The sequence below is a fragment of the Hippichthys cyanospilos genome, chromosome 8 (assembly GCF_059441005.1).
Source record: "Hippichthys cyanospilos isolate Australia breed blue-spotted pipefish chromosome 8, RoL_Hcya_1.0, whole genome shotgun sequence".
NCBI classification, from domain to species: domain Eukaryota; kingdom Metazoa; phylum Chordata; class Actinopteri; order Syngnathiformes; family Syngnathidae; genus Hippichthys; species Hippichthys cyanospilos.
This window is the reverse complement of record NC_142376.1, coordinates 10,320,256-10,344,783: the sequence shown is the minus strand read 5'-3', so window position 1 is coordinate 10,344,783 and position 24,528 is coordinate 10,320,256. Positions and strand designations below refer to the sequence as shown.

Sequence of the window (24,528 nt, the reverse complement as noted above, 5' to 3'; positions counted from 1 at the left end):
AGAGCAAACGTCCTACGTAAAACATGAACACATCCTCTGTCAGTCGTGTTTCTGCCACTTTTCTCTCAAACGTCATATAAATATTAAATGGGCGTATTTTTAAAATAATGCAGTAAAATATTAACCATCCAATACATCTCTAAAACAAATAAGAAAATCTTAGGCTAATATTATGACTATAAAGCACACAAAGGATTTCTTAAAACACACACACACACACTTACACACAGAAATGATAGATCCATGGGTTACAAAGCGCGCAGTTCACAAAAAGATTGCAATAACAGAAAGCACTTGGTTTTAAGACCAACATTGATGATGGTATATCAAGAACATAAACGAAAATTCCACGGAAGGGGTACATGACTGCCCACGTCGGCAAACGGTGCTAACCTGCAGCGTTATTTTAGCGTCATCTTGTGGCAATTGTATGGAAGCACTACTGACATGTTATGTTACATAACGGGGAAAACCGATTTAGGCCGTTATCATCATGATCGCGAGTTTTATTATACTTTATTTGATTTGTTTTCCTTATACACGAACCATATTTACATAGAGTGTCTCAATCTTGCTACTCGTTTTAGCTTTGAATACGCATGCATACAGATATATACATCTGGTATGTGTCTATTGTTTTCAAACCCGCTATTGCGCTTCTGGGGAAACTAAGCGCTAGCCATGGTACTGAGATCATGCTCTTCTCATCTTTTATTTTTATCCCATATGGATTTTTAGATTATTTTGAAGACACTTTGATTGTTTATGCTTTTATGAGAAAGTGGCGGACTTCAGCATCATGGATGATTACGATAGTGTGTATACCAATCTCGAGAGTTAATTTTCCTTCCATCAAGTCTGACGTCATTCCGCATTCAACCATGTTAAGTCAGCGACGAGTGCATTATTTGACTTTAAGAGCCCTGTGATTAAATGGCAAACAATTCAGGGAGTACTCCAATTCTGGCTCACCTTTTCTAGTCAACCTGCTTCTGTTAACCAAATAGCATTTTTTTCCTCGTTCAAGTTGTTTTGCAATCATTTAGTTCACCGTCTTCCTTTCATTCTTTTTATATGAGTCTGTTCCTGTTTTCTGCTCTGCCACTTTGTGTCTAGGTTTTTGGACTAATTTGACACGGCTTGCTTAAACTTTTGATTTTGGAAAATGAATAGATTTTATTAGTTCGTCTTGCCTTGCTTTATTGCACTTGGCTCCACCTTTTTGCTACCACCAGATTCTGCATATGAACCTCATTATTTCTCAGTGTGCCATGCAGTTCCAAAAGCATATATTAATCACAGTGGGCTGTGGTTTAACAAAACAAAAGAAAACAAAAACAAAATCACTAAACGGAACAGTTGGCCTGTTCACATGCCATCATTGCATGCATCCCACTTGCAGAATCTATAGCAATACCCTCCGCTGTTGCATCATTGCGTCGCGTCAGGGCGCGGGCAGAATCTTCCCACTAGTGCGCATGTTCCTGAAACACGATTGGTCACCCCCCTTACGCCGGCTCCAGCCCCCGCTGTTAAGTGTGCGTCCAAGCCACGCTGTTGCGAAGCACACACGAGGATCAATTGTAGCTTCCCACTCCGCTGCGCCTAAAAGGGGTAAAAAAGATGGAGAAAAAGAGCGAAATCAACGGCCACGCCATGGCCGGCTCTGCAGAGCGGCTGCGAGAGAAAGGCGCCCCGAAAAGCATGCAGGAGAAGCTGATGGAGTTTCTAAGACGGAACCTTCTGGTGATCATGACGGTGTCCGGGGTTTTGGTAGGCGTCGGTCTCGGAATGGCTGTCCGGAACATGAGCCTGACCAAGGCGCAGATGACCTACTTTGCCTTCCCGGGTGAGATGCTTCTCCGGATGCTGAAGATGATAATTCTGCCCCTGGTCGTGTGCAGCCTCGTTTCGGGAGCGGCCAGCCTGGACACCCGCTCACTGGGAAAGCTGGGGGGCATCGCGGTCGCCTACTTCCTGGTGACCACCCTCATCGCCTCGGGGATCGGCGTGGCATTGGCGTTCATCATCAAACCTGGCGTGGGCGCGGGCGCCCTCAACACCAACAGCCTGGGTCTGGAGAGCGTCAGCAGCAACAAGGAGACCACCGACTCATTTTTGGACCTGGCCAGGTAACGCTCTTAGTCCCCTCGCTCGTAGCCGCGTGCTCGCAATTCATGCTCGCACGTGCTATAAGTAAAGTTTCTAACTGTCTTCATAACGTAAAATCGATCACGATTTTATTATTTGTTCATTTTAAAACCAAATAAACAGGTTGCAAAAAGAAACTAACTGGTGTGACTCGTGTGAAGCAAGAAATTCGCTCTATTTAATTGTACTTGATTTTTGGCTTGAGAAATGGTGAGCAACATTTTTCAGTACCGTAGATTAAATTGTTATTTGACATGCATGATAAATGGTAGATTATATATAACGGTACACACTAAACACCATCTGCTAGCTCTATTTTTGTTCCCAGTGCAAGTCTGGAGTGGGACTCTGTATAAATTTGTTCACTGACCGGCTATTTTAAGTTGAGGTACTTTTGCAGACCTGTCGTGCAAGCGAGAACAGCGCGTTTAGAAAAAAATGTGTTTTGCGTTGTTGTGGGCTGTGGACAAAGCCGACTAGCTTCACAGCCAATGAGTCCTTGACAGCCAATGATTTGCCTGCTGAGACCTGACTTGAAAAGGAATTGATCAAACCCAAGTTAAGCGCTACTGGTCATAATGAAGCTAATCAATTCACTTCAACATACTATAGTTACTAATTTGGGTGCTGAAATGCCACAAGAAGGTGTTACCTGCATTGGTTTGCCCCGAATTTAAAAATATAAATAAAAGAGTGAAGAGGGTTTTTTGAAGACGATGATAAATTCCTAAGTAAATTCATCAACAGGTGGGAGGGACACTGAACTTAGCGTCATATATATATATATATATATATATATATATATATATATATATATATATATATATATATATATATATATATATATATATATATATATATACAGAAACTAGCATTGAGCTAGGTTGCTACAAAGGAAAATACTCAGTGACAAATAGAAGACTTTATAAATCTTTATTTTCAGCAACGACATTAAAAGATTTGCTGGAATGAGGTCTTGGAGAAAATCTTTCTTCTCCAAACCAAATCTATAATAAAATCAAACTGCCTGTGTTTTTTGTGCTTTGCATGACCTGACTTATCCATCCAAGATCTTAACCGCACCTGACTTTATTTCTATTTATTTACATTTTTTTGCTGTGTCATCATTTGCAAAACAAAACAAAACAAAGCAAAACAAAACAGGAACTACCACTAAACCATAACCCAATTTTGAAAAGACTGAATTTAAAAAGTTACAAGAAAAATAGTTGAGATGAATGAAAACAATATTTAAGTAGTGTAATTAGGTATTTGTCCTTCCCACGGTTGATGCCATTTCGTCGGCGATTATCTAATCTGTCTCGAAGGTTTGGGTGCAAAGTGACTCCAGTGGAGAGAGCAGGTCAGCCCAGCCTGATTTGCTTTTACATTATTTGACAAAACAATGTGCAAGAGAGGCAGCCTTATCAATAGTGAAACCTCACAGAGTGCAAACACTATTAGGAAACGATGGCAATCCCTGTATTCCCACCGCTTTGTTTACTGGATGACTTATTAATAAACTAAGATGCAGTACACAAATAGCTTGCTCATTTCTGTCACCAAACAGTTCTCAAACTGAAAATAACATGAAACTACTAATAAATTCTGGTATTGTGGTGTTCTAACAGATGTGCGTGAATAAATCAACGAAAAATAAATAAATGAACAATTTATCTTAATATTGTGATTCCCATACATTTGAAGCAAACATTGCTATCAAACTTCACAAATTTCCATGAGACCTGTGCACCTGTCAACATTTATTTTGGACCGTACATGAGGAAACTGCTTCAGCTGTCTCAGGTTTGGGGCCTGCCTCCTCCAGAGTGCTTTTTCAAAATTCAAATATCTAAAAGAATTTCAATTTGGTATCTTCAGAATTGTCACTGAGATTGTTTATAGCCATTGTTGTGTATTTTTGATGTGTTTGGACGCCTTTTCCTGCTGGTGGTCCCATGGCCGGCACCTGACCAAAGATTAAGCTTTCTGACAGATTTCTCCTTAAAGTGTGTTTATAGTGATCTCATTGTACCTGTATTTCTTGACTCTTAGAGTCTTAAAACCAACTGCTGATCTATTGGTAAAAAGACATGGAAATTCAGTAACACATTTATAATAATAATAAAAAAAAAGCTGAATTGTTATTGGGTGGAGGCAACTTTCCTGTTTTTAGATCTGTTTGGTTGAGAAGTTGCCCGATAACAAATTCTCACCATGGCAAGGTGGCAGCTGTTGTGGACGAGGTGGGTATTTTGGGGAGAAGGCTTCATCTGTTGTAGCTCTGCTCTGGTCCAATCAGTTTTTTCTAGTCAGCATTTTTCGCTTATTACCAGAATGTCGAGTTCTTAATTTCCTAAAAACAAATGTGCAACTTCAGTGATTAAATGAATCTAGATTCGGAGTCCTGCTAAGCTAATCAGCTTGTAGAGCAACACTGCGCATACCAGTTTTTCCTTTCAGACCTGACATTTTTTGTAATTGAAATTTCAAGTAAATTTAAACCCTTGTGCAGTATTTTGTCAATTTTGGGGTCATTTTCCTCCACACCATTCTTACAGTATTTTAGGCAAGGGATGGCGCAATCCTGGTAGTTGGGTGGAACTTCAGCTCCATAGAGTCAAATTTCAATGTTTTCTCTTTGATGTAAAAAGATTGAAGGATTGGACAGAATACTGTAAGGAAAAAGGGTAAACATGTCTTTAGGTTCATATTACACATAACCTATCATTGGCAATTACATGTTCAGGCAAATAAGAAACCATGTTCACCAGTAAAAATTACATTTCAAACATGATGTATCATCAATGAAACTAAATGTCTCTGAACTTTTTAAGTGAATGCCCAGTAAATACATTAAAATTTTATTCACCAGTGCATGTATATATATATATATATATATATATATATATATATATATATATATATATATATATATATATATATATATATACTGTGAATGTCAAAAACAGGGAAATAAGTCATCTTATTACAAACAAGGAAAAAAAATGATACAAGATAGACTAGCATCAACTAAATAATATGCATAATAATAATTAGGTAGCAGTTTTACATTAGATGTGCCATGTGAAACAGGTAAAGAGTTGCCCAGGTTTTATGGGCTGAATTCACCAGACATGTACTAAGTGTGGGAAAAAGTTGTATGTCTTTGGACAAAGTAGTGTGATCTCTGGGAATAAAGTAAGCCCACTCACACGAACACGTGGAAAGGGCCTACAGCTTCCAGTAATCCTCTGTATGCTTTGCTGATAACAATGAAAATAGACTCAGTGTGCTGTCTGGGAGAGAGGCCAGAATAATGCTGGACTAGAAAAACGAGATGGAAAAAGCCAAAGGGAATCATTTTAGGATTTGTGGGCGCCCAGCCAACTGCATTAAAATACCCTACATCAAGTAACCCTGGTGATGGCATTTGTATTAAATACCTGTGAATTCAAAGGCTACAACCATGCACATTTACAATCGAAAATGTGTATGTAACATGAGAAAAAAAGCACGGCTTTTTTTTAACAATTTTCGTTTCCATTGCTTGGAGCGGTTCATGGAAATATGACCTAATATGAAGCATCTTCATCTAAAGGCCACATGTGTGGACGAAGTGCGTATTTTGGGGAGATGGCTTCATCTGTTGTAGTGAAGAGTGACTTAAAAAAAGGCAGCACCAGACTATCACAAAATGTACCAGATAAAAATGTATTTACTTTCTTTTTTTTTCCCTTACAATCTGATGAGTGACATCATTGGTCGCTATTTGTTCAAAGTGCCCGAATGCTGTGGGTACATTGCTCATCCACCCATCATGTTTTTGGAATGTGGGAGGAAGCCAGAGGGCTGGGGGAGAACTCACGCAGGCAAGGGGAGAACACGCAAACCACAAAGAAGGCCGGTGTCAGCTGAAATAGAACTGGGGACTCTGAACTGCGTAGCGGACGTGTTAACCACGCGGTTAGCATGGTTCCACCATGCGGCCCTATTTGTTTAGTATGAAGCTCAATTAATGTGTAAACCTTTTAGTAACACATTATCTTTTTCAACACCAGGACAATCTATGAAATTTGCCTTGTCAGGGAATAAGATGAGGAGCAGTGGACTCATTGAACCATCAATGGAAATGGGCCAATATGGAGTTTGTGATGATAAACTCTCCATGTGCAGTTTGGATTACTCACAAAAACCCAGAGTGTGAAATTCGATTTAGCGAGAGTCACTTGTGTTGCACTTAAGTTGACACATGTTTTTAATCAGTCTGATTTATTCTGTTTTTTTTTTTTCCAGGAACTTATTCCCGTCCAATTTAGTGGCTGCTGCTTTTCGCTCTGTGAGTGTCCCACTTCGTCCAGTCTATTCTCCGTTCTCATTGGTCACACATTTTCAAGCAGCACCTGTGTCATGTTTAGATTATTTAGCAGAATTTATGTCTGTGACACCACTGATGCCACTCCAAATTCATTTACAACCACTATAAATCCTAGCTGGTGTGCTCAGTCTCATAATGCCTCTTAATGAGGACTCTTTGGCTTGTCCTCACCAGCCGTTTCCATGGCAAAATCGTTCCATTCATGCCAGCCTGGCAACCCACCTCGCCTCGTTGCTTTTGAAAGTGGACCACTTCCTAGAATTATGTCTGCTCTATCGGACTATAGAATAGGAAACCGCTATGGTTTGTAGGTGATCTAAAAAGGTGTAAAATTGAACCCCTCGACCAACAAAAGACAGCATTCATGCACATCAGCAGAAAAAGTCCCGCGAACAAACCTGCAAAAAATAGGGAAGTGAATCATAAACGGGACTCTTTGCATTGAGAGAAGAATAAGTCAAAGTGCAGGCAGGTCACTGAGTGCAGCTCCCTCAACATCATTCAAAACCCCATGCACGTCCAATTGCGGATTAAACCAATGAAGCAGAACAACAAAAATAGATCTTTAAAAAAAAAAACTTTCACAAGTCATTCAAAGGCCATTTGTTTGACCATAGCCACACCAGTCTTTGGGCTTCAAAATGCGCATGCAGAAGAAGGAAACCTACCTGCATCATGGAAATCACATGCGAGAAGATATCGGTAACTAAGAGTAGAATAAATCCTTGAGTAATGCAGGTAATTTAAAAATATATATGCAAGGATTTTTTTTCTATTTTATACTCATATAAATATGTGTAATTTTTGCGCACATGCCAAAAAACTGTGACAATATGATGTAACATGCCACCAATGCGCTATGTCGGCCAACATCAAAATAAACACACCAAATAATTTATGCACGTCTGCAACAGACTTAGTAGGCTTTTATTAAGGTGACACTGTGTAAGATTTAGACCGATTTTCATTAACCCTTGTGGCATAATGTTACAAATTATGGAAATTCCTTTGTTTTTTTCATGATATCATAAAATAATAAATTGGAAATGAAACACCAGGGAGCAGAAATTTCCAGCAGATGATTTCAAAATGCATCGATTCTGACTTTTCTATGCGATTGCAGCTGGACATGCAAGATTTTGTGTCCAAAAATATTCACTGTCTAAATTTTGGTCCATATAAAACCATTATAATTACAATTTTAGACATGCATTTGAATAAGATTTATTACACTGATTTTCCTGCAATTTTTGTAACATTCTGTTGAGCGTTGGTCAAACTATCTCAGCAGACAGAAAATTCTTTGTTGACTTTTGTTTCACCTCAAGACAGTAGGTGGCGGTAGAGTCCAGTTTATGGCTATGTCTTGAAGTGGCATTGTCACTTCACAGGCTACAAAGACAGATCATACCATTTTTAATTTTTTTCGTTTGTTTCGTCCATTAGTTTTCCCTTTCTTTATTTGAATACTTTTTGTAATTCCGTGTCCCTCAATGGTGGCTATCAGAGTGGACCACTGCCAATCTCTGTGTTTTCTTTTCTTACTATTATTACAAACAAAAAATTAAAACAATACGTTTCTTCTTTGTGATGCAGTATGCTACTGACTACAAGATGGTTGCTTCAGGAAATGACACCAATGGGACCACCATTTATCAAAAGGTATAACACTCTGCCACACATTCCTCTTGAGGACTTTTACAGACATTTACAAGGAATCACATTATAAACTAAATGCATGAAAATATATTGAATGAACATGTTTGTCCAGATATTGCTTACATCCTCAAGATATGTGGAGTTATAATACTTCATTGTATTTTTGGTAGCCATTTTTTTAAACAAATATTACTGGAGGTGCTGAATTAGATTATGAACAAACTTAGCTATTTTTGGTGGATATTGACCAAAATATGGTCCAATTGCTTGGATCTAAGGTCAACTGAAGTCCATAAGTGTGAACGTGAGTATGAACAGTCGTTTGCCTGCATGTGTTGACCAGTCCAAGCTGTGAACCCTCCTATGAGGTCAAAGAGTAAAGAAAATGGATGAGGATGGACGCCAAGAACTTTGTTTGCTTGTCACATTGTGCATCCGACTGGCCAGTCACACAATCCATGTAAACATCTTCCTTTTTTTCCACACACACGGAGACACACACACACACACACTGGGTTTTCAGTCATCTAATGCGTTGGCCCATGATATTTGCCTGTGACGGGTCACGCTGGGATGAGGCTGGTGGAGCAATGGGATCCTCAGGACAATGGGTGCAGACAGAACACAGGATTTGTCCCCGTCCTTTTTTGTTAACCATTATCCAGCTCACTGAATTCTCGGCCCTAACCATACACTCACACACTGAAAGTCCTCGACAGGAAGGTGGGGGGGGGGGGGGGGGGGGGGGGGGGGGGACCTACCCTCGCTTACAGTCTGAACAAGGTTTTGTAATCAATTTACAGTAGTTGTCTCGAACAAGAACGCCAGTATTTTTTTCACTTGAACATTACAAAATATTATGAAGTTTTTAGCAGGGTATAATGATTCTTTTTTTCATGATTTTAATTTCGTCAGGACTTTTTTAACATTCGGTTAGTTTTATTTTATTTCGGTTGTTTTTCTTTTTTGTGGTGTTGCTTTGTTTTTAGTTTAAGTATCGCAAAATTTTTGTTTAGGTTCTGTTGTTTTTTTCATTTTAGTTATTTTACAGTTGATTTCTTTTAACTTATTTAATGACAATTTGGAATTGCATCTTACACTTGGCATAATCGCTACCTTTTAGGTGCCCTTTGGGACAGAAAATGATGGCATGAACATCCTGGGTCTGGTGTTATTTGCAATGGTGTTTGGTGTGGCACTGAGGAAGCTCGGAGACGAGGGGGAGGAGCTAATCCGATTCTTCAACGCTTTCAATGAGGCAACCATGGTGTTGGTGTCCTGGATCATGTGGTGAGTGCTTACATAAGAGGGTATTAAAAAGGTGGTGGTCATTTTTTAAATTTATGTAAGTCTAGTACATTGTACATAAGGATGGTTTCAAAGCAAGAACCGTTTCTGATAAATCCTCAGGTATATTCCATTTGGCATTGTGTTCCTGGTGGGCAGTAAAATTGTGGAGATGGAGGATGTGGTTCTACTGGTCACAAGTCTGGGAAAATACATATTTGCTTCCATCCTGGGGCACATAATCCACGGTGGCATCGTCCTGCCACTCATCTATTTTGGCTTCACGCGGAAGAACCCCTTCAGTTTCCTGTCGGGACTCATTACGCCCTTCACAACTGCCTTCGCCACCTGCTCTAGGTATAACTCTCCTGTTTTACTATAAATGGAAAGAAAATTGTCAGAATAACTGTTTTTCAAAGTTTGCGTGCTTCAGGGGGAAATGCAGATGCTTGAGAATTAGGAAACAAGATATTTGAGGCCTGTTTTTCTGACTTCAACGATGTGAAAGGCAAATTTCATTGGTACTGATGGACAAAGCAGAAATTCACAGAAAATGAAATATTATCCTAACTTCAGATGGTAACTTCAGTCCGGTGTCTCCTATATATTATGTGGTCTAGAATGTCAACCTTTTCAAAGCCTACACACTATGAACCTGTTATTGATTTAAAAAAATAAAAAATCTCAACCGAGGTCTTCATTCAAAAATTCTCACAGCTCAGCGACTCTTCCCTCCATGATAAAATGCGTGGAGGAGAACAACGGCGTTGACAAGCGCATCAGCCGCTTCATTCTCCCCATCGGTGCCACAGTCAACATGGACGGCGCAGCCATATTCCAGTGCATTGCTGCTGTCTTTATTGCTCAGCTAAACAACGCTGAGCTCAACGCCGGGCAGATCTTTACTATCTTGTGAGTGGACTTTGCTGTATAGGAATGATGAAATACTACGTTTTTGTGCTACATTTGAGATTTTATTGTTGTTTCTAGGGTGACGGCCACAGCTTCCAGCGTGGGTGCTGCAGGAATCCCGGCTGGCGGCATCATCACCATTGCTATTATCCTTGAGGCCATCGGGCTACCTACCAATGATCTGTCGCTCATGCTGGCTGTTGACTGGATTGTGTGAGTGAATTTGATGAACTTAAATCAATTTTAGCACAGGTAGCCAAACTGAAGCAAAATCTAAGAGGCAATATACAAAAGCTGCTTTAAATCGATAATAGATAAAATGATCGTTTTGACCGTTTGCGTAAATGATAACAGGTTTTTATGGGGGCTGAACGGTGAAGTCAAGTCAATTTTTTTTAACAGTAATCAACATATTATATGCGGCCCCACTAATCTAAACACTATATTCTGATTGTTACTGACTTTGAGTTTCTTGCAGATGCACCAAGTGTAACAATGGTGGCATAGGATAAAGACTGACCCCCAAAACTGAGAAGTTAGAGATCATTTCCAATTTTTTTTAAAGTGTCAAAAATGAAGTAATATTCCAAAATTTCAGAGCGGAACTACACTTTAACAATGTTTTTGAGCCTATTAGTATGTAAAGACCTCCTTGTTTTAATCCACCAACTAATGGCTGTTTGCCATTTGTGTGCTTAAAAACACTTACTGATTTAAAGGTTAGTGGGCTCTCATCAACAAAAATGAAACTAGCGCATGGAGCTTCCCATAAGAAAAAAAAGAAAGTTGTGAATATCCCAAAAAGCCTGAGGGATGTATTATCTGAGAATATATCTTGCCTCTACATACAGTCTACACTCGCAGGGGTGTCAAACTCATTTCATCATGGGCCACATTGTCGTTATAGTTTCTGTCAGAGAGGCCGCTGTGACTGTGAAGTCAAATACATTTGAAAAATGATTGTCACACATGTACCCATTTTGAAATCTGATGATGCTAAAACGTGCTCAAAAAGGATATTGGGAACAAAAAAAAATGTAAAAGTTGAAGACAACTTGCAAATTTAGTATTTTAGCCAGAAACTTGAAGTTGTAATGAACACTTGGTGGGCCACATAAAATTAAGTGGCGGGCCAGATTTGACACTCCTCTCACACGTTTACTTGTGGAATATTGTTGAAGTATCATCAGTAAGTGACTTTAAGGTGGCTATTACATTTGTACCGTACATATCATGATATATTAGCTTTTGTTGATCTTAACTGGTAATCGGCTAATGTGCTAATGAGATTGCGACCACTCACAATTATAAACAATGAAAGAGGAGTTATATCCGCTCGTTTATCTAATTTTCAAGCTTAATATATTATTGAGGGCGGCTCAGTGGTGCTGTAAACGGCATGTCGTCCTCAGAGTTAAAGGGACCTAAGTTCGAATCCACCTGCCTCCGGAATTCCTGTGTGGATGTTTTAATGTTGTTGGGGAAGTTAATTACTCAATTATTTGATGTAATAGATAGAGTAATCAATTTTTAAAAGATTTAATATTGAGGGCTCTACTTGTTAATGTCACAAGACCAAACTCAGAAAACATGTTCTGTGATTAGTCATTGCTGAGCAAATGTCATTTTCAGTCGATGATGAGTGGCAAAATGAACGCATTCTGAGAGAGAAAATCAGGTGGACTTTGCTGCTTAATTCAATGTAACCCTATCTTAATATTAATTGAACTAATGTGTTAAATCAATGAGGGTGCATTGACTTCACTTCCTCTGCAAGGGACAATATGGCATATCAATTTATTGACTTGGTCCGAAATTCATCCTGATCATTGTGTTTGTATGTGTTGCAATTACAGGAAACATCTGCTAGAAATTATTGCTGCGAAAATAGTTTTAACCATTACATCATTAAACTTCTCTCTCTAATTTTTAAGACTCAGAGTAACAGAACTTCTCAAAAATTGGTCAAAACTGTCAATGTTGCATTTTTTTCCACAATCCGTGTGAACAGGAATTGTTTTGACAGTGCAAAATTGAAGACTGAATGGAAAACAGAGCGGTGTAAAAGATTTCCATTAGAATGAGCTGCAGGCCAGGAGATAAATATGCAACCTCAGCTTAGCTCAGTGTGGCGTCGCAGCAGGTTAAATCTCAACTTTGTGAAATGGATATTTGTATTATGTCACCCATGTGGTGGGAAATGGCTTTGAAAAACAATGACAATGCGTTTACTCGTATCCACCTTTGTGCAGGGATCGCACTACCACAGTGGTGAATGTGGAAGGTGACGCTCTGGGGGCTGGGATCTTGCATCACATCAACCAGCAGGAGTTGAAAAAGCAGCAGCAGCAGCAGCAGCAGCAGAACGAGATGGAGAAGGGAGGAGAGCTTTCTGAGGTACGGGTGGAGACGGTGGCCAACGTCCAGGCGCAGGAGGAAACCTCACCCCTTGTTATGCACAAAGCCAAAGCCTCAGAAGCCGTACCGGAAGCCGTCGAGTCAGTACTGTGAACTCATGCAAGTTTTTTTTTTTTTTTTAATTAATTGTCAAACCTGTTGACCTTTGTACACTGTTGATGTCTCTGCTGTTGGAGCAGTCATCTGAGTCACTGAAGAAGATAAGGCCACTTGCATGGGGAAAAACAAAGTGCCATTAGTCTGTGTTGAGCCTGTGAGTTTACACGTGCAGCAGCTAATGTTCACGAGGTTCTAAACTGTAACTTTTTCACAATTATAATTCTGACATGTCTTCAGTAATGGCAGTGTGCCAGTACGTATAATATGGTCCTCAAACATTCCCATCAATGTGATACATGTGTTTCTTTAAGTTGTTCGTCATGTGCATTTCTTCGTTTTTATCATTGGACCAATGTTACCTAAACACCCCAAACAACAACTTGACAGCCATATGCTTGCTAGATGTGTGCTTGGAATTACACCAGGGTACATGTTTGAAACAGGTACTTTTAACATGCTGCATCTAATAACAAAAGTATCAAAACACATTCTAACTCAAAATCAAGTAACACTATGAACGCAGCCGTTTTGTTGTTTGTGGTATTCACAGATGTTGACATTTGTTTTGCCTAACCACATGTTAAACATTAACCCATTATAGGAACGGGTCTGGCCCATTTTTCCACACTAACTACTCACCAAGTGTTACATTGACCCATTTAGGGAAGCTAAATATTGACACGGAGAATGAACAAAGTATTTTTCTCCAAATACTTTGAATTAACCAAATCTATACCGCCAATCACATTAACCACTCACACCAATAATGGAATTATTTTATCTGTCGTTTTCTTCAAAATTGAAAGACAAAATCATACAGTGTGCAACTTCCACATGTGAAATTGCATAAAATTGAAGTTGCTGGTTGCGTGGATTTATGGCACACACCTCATTTTGCAACCTCCATTAGCTACTGTGTTTTGATTGGCTTTTGTTAGGTGCTGCTCTGTGAATAAAACAAAATCCCAAATGAAAACTAAGTACTACAAAAACAACAACAGTTGTGGCACCCACAGCTGGATTGATATTTTTTTGTTTTAGTGACAATACTGTGAAAGACTTGTGTATACGCAATGGATTTGACGTACTGGAAGCACCTTGCTTGTTAAAGGGACAATGTGTAAGGTTTAGACCGTTTTTTTATTACTGGCATTGAGAGGTGCTGCATTTACTATTGTCCGTAAGTATAACAGACATGGCAGCCTCCGGAGGGGTGCCACCCCCCATGTCATATAATTTAATGATAACTCGACCTACTATTAGATTTAAAACACACTGTTGGTCGTTGAGAACACATTTATTTGCAAGTTTTTGAAATTGATAATAATTTCATTTATTCCTTTTTAATGAAAGACGATCTCAATCTTGCACGTTGTCCCTTTACGCCCGTTGTCAAGAAAAAAAGACGTTGTACAAGAAGTACTTTTGGTCACTTTGAAAGTTAAAAAATACTCCTCTTTTTTATCTAGCCTAAATGTGTGATTGCTTTGAAATATTTAATTGTTAAATGTAGTATTTTCAGATTGTGGAGTACTGTACTACGGCAGTACTTGCACCCATCGCTAACTGCAGGCACAATAACCCTCGTGTAATGTTTTTTTTTGTTGTTGTTGGGCAAATCGGTACAGGCTTAAAATTACCGTTATGGTGCTTAACTTTTCGTATTTGGTTTTATTTCTGGCTGAAAACACACTATGGTAGATTTTGACAAATAAGAAGGCGATTTTTTGAAAAATAATAAGCAAAAGAATTACTTGATGTCGATGCTGTCGAAAATGAATACTCATTGACTGTCCTCTAGTGGTGATTAGCGGGATTAATCACTTAATTGCATGTGAATTTTGCCGTGATACGAATGTGACTATTAACAAATACTGTTTTCTCCATTGTTATTCATGGGCAACCTTTTGGTATGAGGTCTGCCAAAAACGTCAATTTGTGTGAGCGAGCAACTTAATTTTGCTACTATCTCAAAGATGCTCAACGTGTGATGTATTCAGGTACTGAGTCATGTGTTAAAACTCTTTATTTTAAACAAGGTGTGAATCTTTTAAATTGATTGTTCTACCCTAACCACTTTTGTCTTATAAAGTTTGATTTTTCTATCGTTTTTAAATATGTAGTCATTGATGTGTCACATGTTTTTCTAGTTATGCTATTATCTACGGTACTTTCAAAAAAATAAATGCTGCGCTTGTGAACCACTGCTTTCCTTTATTTTTTATTTTTTCTTTATTTTTATTTATTTCATATTATTTCATATATATATATATATATATATATATATATATATATATATATATATATATATATATATATATATATATATATATATATATATATATATATATATATATATATATATATATATATATATATATATAACCTGTTGGCTTTGTCTTTGCTGTTTTGGACTTTGTTGTATCAGTTTTGTGATGTTATGCGAAGAGTAAAGATCTCCACTAGCACAGCAACGTGTGATTTCTTCCCCTCGCCACAATATATATATATATATATATATATATATATATATATATATATATATATATATATATATATATATATATATATATATATATATATATATATATATATATATATGTATGTATAGATTAGATAGATAGATAGATAGATAGATAGATAGATAGATAGATAGATAGATAGATAGATAGATAGATAGATAGATAGATAGATAGATAGATAGATACCATGTTATAGCGCATCGTATGCCAACCCTAAAATAGCGCCCAAATATTAACAGTCCTGTATTGTATTTCTGACACGATGCACGGTAGACAGTAATGTCTCTTCATTTGGCTTGCCCATAATATAACTGAACATACATCAGGCAACGTTAATTTGCATCTTCACATATGATCTCCTCATCTGACAGGCCGTTATATTTTAATACACGTCTGTGTTTTGATTCAGTTTTTATTTTTTATATTAGTTTTATAAAGGACGTTATCATTAAAATATCCGACAGTCTTGAATGCGGCAGTGATGCTGTAGCTCTGGATCCATATTACAGTACCTAGTTAGCAGGTTGGATGCTAGCAATACATGCACAGTGAGGCTGAGCTTCACGGGCATGACACAACCGTTTTGACATCAACCTGTTGTCTCTGTCGGATTTCTCTAGACTAACATTCACACTTGAGCAGACATGACGACGCGATCTGAAAGGGAAAAAGCCCAGAAACTGAATGAGCAGCATCAGGCCATTCTGTCGAAACTGCTGAGAGAGGATGCGAACAAATACTGTGCCGACTGTGAAGCAAAAGGTAAAGAGTGGATTTTGAAATGCCAAATGCATGTGCTAATGCTGCGTTTGGTTGCCTAATAACACTTCAGCTCACAACACTATACCGTTTCTAAGGAGGTCGGTTAAGTGTATCTTTACTGCCTCTGTTTGCTGCCCTTACGTGGTAAACGTCAACATGATAACGTCGAACTAATTTGTCCACCATCGACTCCATCATGTTATTTCATGTTACTGATACAGTAAATAACTATTGGTTAATAAATTTATTTTAAATGAGAAATTACTAAGCCGTATATGTTCACTACAACATTTAATACTTTTTTCCGCAAAGTGTTTTAAAAGTAAAAGCATTAAACTCTTGTAATGCAACTAAAACGAAATGTTGTCTCAAAACGGTTACTGTCGAGTGATTTAGAGCACAACGTATGGCTTTTTGTGACTACATAATAATTAAAGCGCAGATTTTACAGAAGCAAGCATACTTGATTGGAAATGTGTTTTAGTGTGAAATGTAAAACTTCATTACTTCCGCTTCTGTTTTGTGAAACTGCATGCTACTTGACAGTGGTGGCCAATGATGTATCGATGTCACGTCCTTGGATGCTTAATTTATGAGCAGAAACGTATTTCTGCTTTACTAACTAACTGCTTAACTAACTAACTAACTAACTAACTAACTAACTAACTAACTAACTAACTAACTAACTAACTAACTAACTAACAACTTGAAATACAGTTGTATACAAGCTAATGGACAAAAACCAAAACAAATAATTATAAAATGCTTTTTATCATATTTTTCAAAGTGGTAAAATTAATAAGGATATATTTTTTATTTATCCAGTAGTACATTTTCCAAATATTCTAATATTGTTACATGTCCATCATAAACATAAATTCTTTGAAGACTAGTGACTTTTTTTTTTCAAACTTAATTGAAGCTGAATTGAGTTAATGACTTGAAATGAATTGAAGGTCAAACAACAATGATGACCAACAATTGAGAAAATAAAGATTAGTTGATCAGTTATTTGTTGTTATTCAGTTGTAGACACATAGCAGACTAAAGCTTAAGCAACACAATACACTACAATTGTGTTTCTGCATAGAAGAGAGACACCTGTATGTGTTTTTGGATTATCTTTTTTTAATGTTGAAGTGACAATTTTGTTGATGATTTAAAGTGACTACATTACTGTTACTAATTTCTAATAGCCTTCAGTTGCAACTTATATCTTGAAACCACTTTTTCGCTCATATGTCAACATGTTAGCAACAATATTTTCTGAATTAAACACTGTACATTCAGTTAGGGCTGAATATTGTTCCTGCAAATAAGGATGTTCAGTACCATTTTTTTTTCCAGATCGATTCCAGTATGAGTAATCAATTTTTGATTTTATATATATATATATATATATATATATATATATATATATATATATATATATATATATATATATATATATATATATATATATATATATATATATATATTATATATATATATATATATATATTATATATATTATATATATATTATTAAATTATATATATAATTTGTCTTACAGAGAACAGACCAGGGAGAATAATTTCATTTTAAAATATTTATGAATGAATGTGTTTTGTTTCTTTTTTTTTTTTTTTGCCCATTTAGGCTTCTGTCACGAGTACTGATACCTTGAAAAAAAAAAAAAAACAGAGATACCTGGGTATGGTACTTGCCCTTAGAAATTTGAGAAAATCCCCCCCAAAGCCTGCCGACCTTTCTGTCGTTAAATTAGTATTATTAAAGTATTTTTTCACGAGAAAAACGTTTTCGGCATGGAGGATGTGTTTTATGACAGTAGAATCAGATATTCGATTGCGCAGATTTGATTTTTTTTTTTTTTTTACATGAAGCTCATTGGTGAAAAAAAGCACAGCAAAGAGGATTTTAGTGTTAAGTGTAAATGATAATAGACAAGAACGTGATGCTACTCGGTTAGAATTTTCAATGATGCATCTTTGTTGAGGTCTCCTCTTTGCTAGCGTCATCTATGTGCACATTTGCTTACCAGATAATGCACAAGAACGGCTAGATGAAATTTTTGTCATTGGCAAGTGCACTGCCACCATTTATGAAAACAATGGATATTATATGCAAAACATGCTATATTCTTGGTGGCATCGTGTATGGATTGTCAATCACATTGAAAAATGATCAATATGCCATCTCTGTCAGCAACGAATGCACATGAAACCAGAACATACAGAAGGGATGAGCCAGCTCACACTGAGATCATATTAAATTAAGAGACTAACACTTTGATGTTTTGAAATGAATTATATTCATTTATGTATTCAGGGAGGGTGAAGGAGGAAGTATATCAAGATAATTAAACATTACATAGTGAATGTTATAATAATGGCTCTCAAGTGAGTTCAGCTGATTGAGAAATTTTTTCAAATGTGTAATTGAAATGTGAGCAAATAATATTGAATAATTCCTTACCATTATACCTTGATAAAATATATAAATTTTTGTTGACCTAGCATTGATTTGCTGCCCGACTCTTACTGTGGTTCATCCAGTAAAATGAATTGATCCACTTCAGTTTGATTGTGTCCCACTAGTCAGCATTCAGATTTCATCCAAGGGGTGGCATCATGTTACTGAAGAAATGAGGCTGAACAGCTTTTACCACTATTGATTTTTTCCCAGTCTTTTTATGTTGTTGTTGTTGTTGTTGTTGTGCTTTTATGCACAGAAGATCTGTGAATCTAAATTCTTACTGACAAACTTAATGACTAACAAAACGTGCCAAAAAAATCTTTTGATACACCGCAATAGTGGAGATGTTAGATGTACGGTATTTGTCTGCTTTAGTCTGACCTTATAAATGTTTGCTTGTAGATAGGGATATTGAATTGCACAAAAAGACCAGTAGGGGGCAGCATAACCTTTAACAGCCATCAAGGCTGTGGCGTTTGGGTCCTTGAATTGCTCACACGTTGTGTGGCATTTTCCGTGGGTGGAAAAGTGAAGCTTATTTTTAAGGGGCACACAGCTATGTGCATATTATGTATTTCTTTGGCTACTTTTTAGAGCACAACGACAAGGAAAATGAATTAAATTAAATATTGTAAGTTATTTGTTTTACAACATCTTATGAAAAAATAACCATGCAAAAGTGTATCTCTCTATATTAGTGTATTTAAAGATGAATCATTCAGTGATTGTAAAAATTAAATAAAGAATAGGTTGTTGCTGCTTAGCAGGAGGACTACAAATTTGAGAGTTGAATTGTTTTGTTGACACTGCTCTGTTTGTAATCAGAATGACTCATCTTTCTCACTAGACACAAAGTGAGGAGTTCTAGAGACGTCTTGCTTATGAGTTATTTATTTGGCAAGTGTAAATGGATTCATGATTCGCTCCCTCTTCATGTGGAAGGTCACCAAAAGACAAGACAAGATGTGGCATAGTTAGCAAATCTGCCTCACAGTGAAAAGTTGTTTTTTTTTCTTCACTTCGACCTTTCAATGCGGAGGTTGAAATGTTCTCCCTTTGTTGTGACCTGCAGATTAAGTCAAGGGAAGATGCTAAATAAGAGGTGTTGATTATGGCATTTTCCTTTCCCTGGATATTTGCGTTTCTTTGTAGTCATTTATTTTATTTCCTCCTTTGTTCGATACGAAATATGTATTTTATGAACCAATTAAAAATAGATTCAAGAAAATGTTCACTCATTTCATGCCATTAAAGAAAAAATGCTTTGGATACAGGGGACAAAAAATGAAGTCATTTTACTTTATCTTTTTAAATTTTATTTTCAACAATATGTTTACTGTTGTGGCGTGGTGGATAGTACATCCGTCTCACATGTCAGGGACCCAAGTTCAAATCCACCTCGCTCCGGCCTTCCGGTGTGCAGTTTGCATGTTCTCATGGGTTCGCTTTGGTTTTCCTCCCACACTCCAAAAATTTGCATAGCGAGGTGTATCGAACATACCAAAATTTCCTTAGGTGTGATTGGGTGTGTGAATGGTCGGTGGTCTCTGTGTGCCTTGCAATTGGCTGGCAACCGGTTCAGGGTGTCCCCCACCCAGAAAGCTTGGATAGGCACCAGCAAGCCTGCAACCCCAGTGAGGATAAGCGGCGCTAGAAAATGGATGGATGGATGGATATTTACTATTGACCCCAGTGTTTCCTCAGGAATTGGGACCAGGCCGGCGCATAGCAAAATTTTCCTCCATGTGACCCGTTAGCTAAAACGAGATTGACACGCAAAATCAATGTCTTTGCGGGTATGAATCATCGAGTGTCTATATTTGTCCCGTGATTGACTTAAGTCAGCTGTGACAAAAACAATATTATATAAGTGGTGGGGTCAGATGGGCAACTTTGAAAAAAAACTCACCCTTTGGGGTTTTGTTTGTTAAACAGCCGAGGGTACGTTTAAATACATTTTCAGCGGTTTATTCACTTCATCACATTTAGTTTGTGATTGTTTGTGTCAGAACTGTGTCATAACTCGTTACTAACATTACTAACACACACTCTCACAAAGGGTGTCAGGGCTTTAATTTCAAGCTCTGCTGGCTGCCTCTCTCCTCCGTGTTGTAGTATTCCACTGTCCCTCATCAAGGCTCCAGGGTGTGTTTGTTTGTGGTCCTCTCAGCTCTGATGACTTGGCTTGTGATCGCTAGTATGCATTTACTCTAGGTTGAATGCCACTGCATGCATGCGTCACCGTGTCCTGTGTGTAGTTTTATTCGAGTATGAGTTGGTACACATAGTTGACAGCTTTACCGTCAGCAAGAGTGTATGGCCTCGTTTTGTCACTCTTCATGATTTGCACAAATTCACCTGCATGAAAGTGGGAGTGCACTGGCAGATTTGTGGAGAAACAGGTCAGCGTTTGACTTGTTTATGTGGATGAATATACAGCACAAGCGCAGCAGTCTTCAAATTGTGTTTTGTTTAACTGATTTTTTGTTTTTTCGGACCAATATTAAATATTGGAAGCCAAGGAGGCCCATAATCGATATTTGGAGTTGATATCCATTTCCAGTAAAAGGGAAAATATTAGTGTCAAAAAAAAAAAGCCCTTCCAAATCTTAAGTAGCAACATTTCAGATTTGCATGTCGTGTTTATTTATTTATTTACATTTTAGAGATTGTTAATCTTTGTCGTAAAATTCGAACAAAAAGTTCAGTGAGCTCCCAATTTCGTCAGTACGTCTTAAGAAGTGGAAACTTAAACAAGCTCACAGTCGTTTTCTACAAAAATTCTCAAAAAAATTTATGTTTTTTTGTTTTTGTGTGATTGGATTCATTGAACGTACAAATGCAATACAAACGAAAAACAATAAAATAAGTAATAATAAAACTAAAACATTCTAATCAAAATATTCTCAGGGTTTAAATCGAAGACAACTTGACTGCTCAGTTTGTTGCAAGGCTGGGTTAGGACTGCACCAGACACTGCACTAGACAACTACTAGTTGGAGTGTATATGTTAGATATTATGTACACTTTTTTGAAAATGTCTGCTCATATGCACATTGAGTCCAAAAAATGGAGTGACATCGTGCATGATTATTATTGTACAGAACTTCGGGTATCATAAAAGTAGTCATTTTAACAAACATTAACTACGGATAAATGCTTTGTGAAATTAATACTAATAACATGTTATTGTATTGACAGTTAGATGTGGCCCTGTTTAGTAGTTGAACGCATTTCGGATAACTGTTTCACAGGCAGAGACCAGCACGTCTCATTTTTCATTTTCTAAAATGTTCTCATGCGGCCTTTGTACTGTTGTGCCTCGTGGCCTGGTCGACTGATAGCCACTTTATAGAAGATGTCCAAGTGTCAGACCTGACAAATGAGCCCATCTTAGGAATTCTGACTTTTGGACTTCGTGCAATCATCTAAGCAGCTTTATTAAAAGTGAAAACTCTTATCTTCACTTTGCCTTGCAAATAAATGACTTATTTTATGAGACAATACCTAAAAAGCAAAAAATATAAAAGACACAAGCTCTGTGGAATGGTCTCATATATTTAATCGGTTTTCTTCTGTTGGTATTGTTTGGCAGCTCTTTTGTTCTGAGACAGTTTTAGGAGCAACATTCTATTTTTTTTTCTGACAAAGTGCTCCATCTGATTACAAAGTTAATGATTTGCTGTGTTTTGATTGGACTGTCTCACACTAGGAGGATAATTTTAAAGAGCCCTGTATGAGTGTGCTGCAGAGATAATTTCATGCATATGGCGTCATTTTTGAGAGCGCAAAATAATGTGGAGCCAGATATCCAACAGATAGAGTCCTGAACACGGGGGCTCAGCTTGTTGATTTAGGCTTAACACTCAGTCATCCCTGGTTTAATGCCCCTTTAGGCCGTCAAGCGTATTAGTGCCACTGAATTAACACTCAGATGCTCTTACCCGAGACCGGCAAGCCCACTGCTGCACAGCTGCACCAATACCACAGCTGCATTGGTTACTGCACCACTGTACCAATATTTTATATCCTGGATCTATAAAAGTCACTTCAATTTGCCGGGTTTGTAGATATAATCTGATTACGCTGCATACAGGAGTGAGGATCTTCCTGCCACCAGCCAATTGAAATAATTTGTTTCTCATTGAAATGCCTAATATTATTAGTCCTGATGATTATTTGAGCGGTGAGATTTTGCCCAATGTATTTTCAAATAAGGGAAAAGCTTCAATGGTGCCGAGGACTACTATATCCTCATGAGACCCAGCCGAGTCATTTGAGCCTACTGTTGTGTCCTTTTTGTCTCAGCTAGACAGCAAAGTTAATTGCACTCCACTCAAACGCATGCGATATCATTGGAAAGCCGTGGATGTCCTCTATAGAACACATTAGGACTTTGTAGATAGTAGTAGTAGCTACAATGAGTCAAAAGATATAGACTAAAATGAAGGTCCACTTCAGTGGACACAATTGAATAGGCTGGGTCTCAGGAGGCTATAGCAGAGTGTAGCGTGTCTCTTGTACGAGCACTCACATTTTGATCCCCAGGGGTATACATACAAGAGGAGTACTCTAAAAGCATTTTGTTGGATGACAACTTAAACGTGCCAGCTCACCCTTGAGTTGCATATTTCAAGTTTCTCATGTTTCTTCTGGCATTCATTGATCATTTAGCTTAAGTATGAATATCTGGACAACATTTGCAACTTCCTTCACGTAGTTGTGGGAAAAGAACATCAGTAGGATTCCAAATTACGGATGCGTAATGAATAGCGGACTAATAATTATTGACCTGATAGTGGTAAAAAATGACATTACTTTTATTGAATTAATATCAGGGTAGCGCAGTGGTTAGCACTTCCTCCTCACACTTCAGCCCGTTCAAATACACTTAAAGTGGTGTGTTTTCTGTCACTTTAAAAGGTCAAGCCTCTGCTGAAAAATGTTGACCGGTAATATGTTTCCGTTGCTGGACTTTGTAAACAACACGCTTTAATATTTCCCACTCAGTTTTTTTAACCAGTGTACCAGGTTGCGCTCAAATCTATTTATCGGTATCTGTATTTTATGGAGAAGCAGGAAGTTATCGGTATCAGAGGAAAACAGTTATAATGCATCCCTACTCCAAATATAAAATCATTTAAACTTGTTTGGAAAACAGCTTAAACAAGGTGAAGTGCATCTTAGAATCTCTATCCAGCTCAGTGAAGCCTTCCTTTAATGGAGTTTACTGTGTATAGTGCAAGTTGTACAAGAGCTATTAAATTAAAAACAAATGTACCTCATAATTAGGTTGATAAATTTATTCAATTTGGAACAGTAAAAAGTTATTTTCTTTACTCATGTCAAGGCAGAGGGTATATTATTTGGCTGCCACCCAAACATCGGGCTCATAATCATACATCACACCAAAATACAAAATAAAAATAGAGAAATAATTTCCTATACAGAAAAAATACACCAGGAATAATCAACTTTTGTTTCGCTAAATGTGGCTCTGGCAATGGTTAACTTATAGTTGACCATTATTTTGCGCCAAATTTCACAGCTTCCATTCCTCGTAGTCCACTACAGTGCTGTTCCTAAGATATAAAAACACATAAAGCAGTTTCATTGTCCAAGCATTAGTTGTTTTCAGCTTTTATAGGAAAGTGTTTTTATGTGCTGCATTCTTGAATACATTTTCTCTATCTACTTCTGACTTTTGGGAAGTCACTATTTCATGATGCCTTAAGGCAGAGGTCCCCAAACCTTTTCATCCGAAGGCCACATTAATCTTCTCAGTTTGTCATCACAGAGCTGTCTGAACGTGAATGTTTGTTTTCCAGAATGCCACACATAACACAAAAATTAATAGCTCTTTCT

The 24,528-nt window shown here is 37.5% G+C and overlaps 2 protein-coding genes across 4 annotated transcripts in view; both read left to right on the top strand.

The window, feature by feature from the left end:
* The first annotated feature begins 1,527 nt into the window (after positions 1–1,527).
* slc1a4 (solute carrier family 1 member 4) lies at positions 1,528–15,105 on the top strand. The gene is made up of 8 exons (XM_088421267.1): positions 1,528–2,132; positions 6,448–6,490; positions 8,126–8,191; positions 9,312–9,478; positions 9,599–9,832; positions 10,193–10,387; positions 10,466–10,600; positions 12,640–15,105. The coding sequence occupies exons 1-8, from the start codon at positions 1,624–1,626 to the stop codon at positions 12,896–12,898; spliced, it is 1,608 nt and encodes a 535-aa protein (XP_088277393.1). The 5' UTR covers positions 1,528–1,623; the 3' UTR covers positions 12,899–15,105.
* An 835-nt stretch (positions 15,106–15,940) lies between these two features.
* The window catches only part of LOC148420104 (stromal membrane-associated protein 1-like), a 54,247-nt gene continuing 45,659 nt past the window's right edge, over positions 15,941–24,528 (top strand). For all 3 annotated transcript variants that reach the window (XM_088421909.1, XM_088421908.1, XM_088421907.1), the window contains exon 1: positions 15,941–16,188. In XM_088421909.1, coding sequence (XP_088278035.1) covers positions 16,071–16,188 — 118 coding nt within the window. In that variant the 5' untranslated portion in view covers positions 15,941–16,070. The remainder of the gene's footprint in view (positions 16,189–24,528) is intronic.

Excerpts from the sequence above, each read along its gene's own strand:
- slc1a4 (XM_088421267.1), top strand. The coding sequence starts at position 1,624 with ATGGAGAAAAAGAGCGAAATCAACGGCCACGCCATGGCCGGCTCTGCA. Across the intron at positions 2,133-6,447 it reads TCATTTTTGGACCTGGCCAG|GAACTTATTCCCGTCCAATT; the intron begins GTAACGCTCTTA and ends TTTTTTTTCCAG. Across the intron at positions 6,491-8,125 it reads TGGCTGCTGCTTTTCGCTCT|TATGCTACTGACTACAAGAT; the intron begins GTGAGTGTCCCA and ends TTTGTGATGCAG.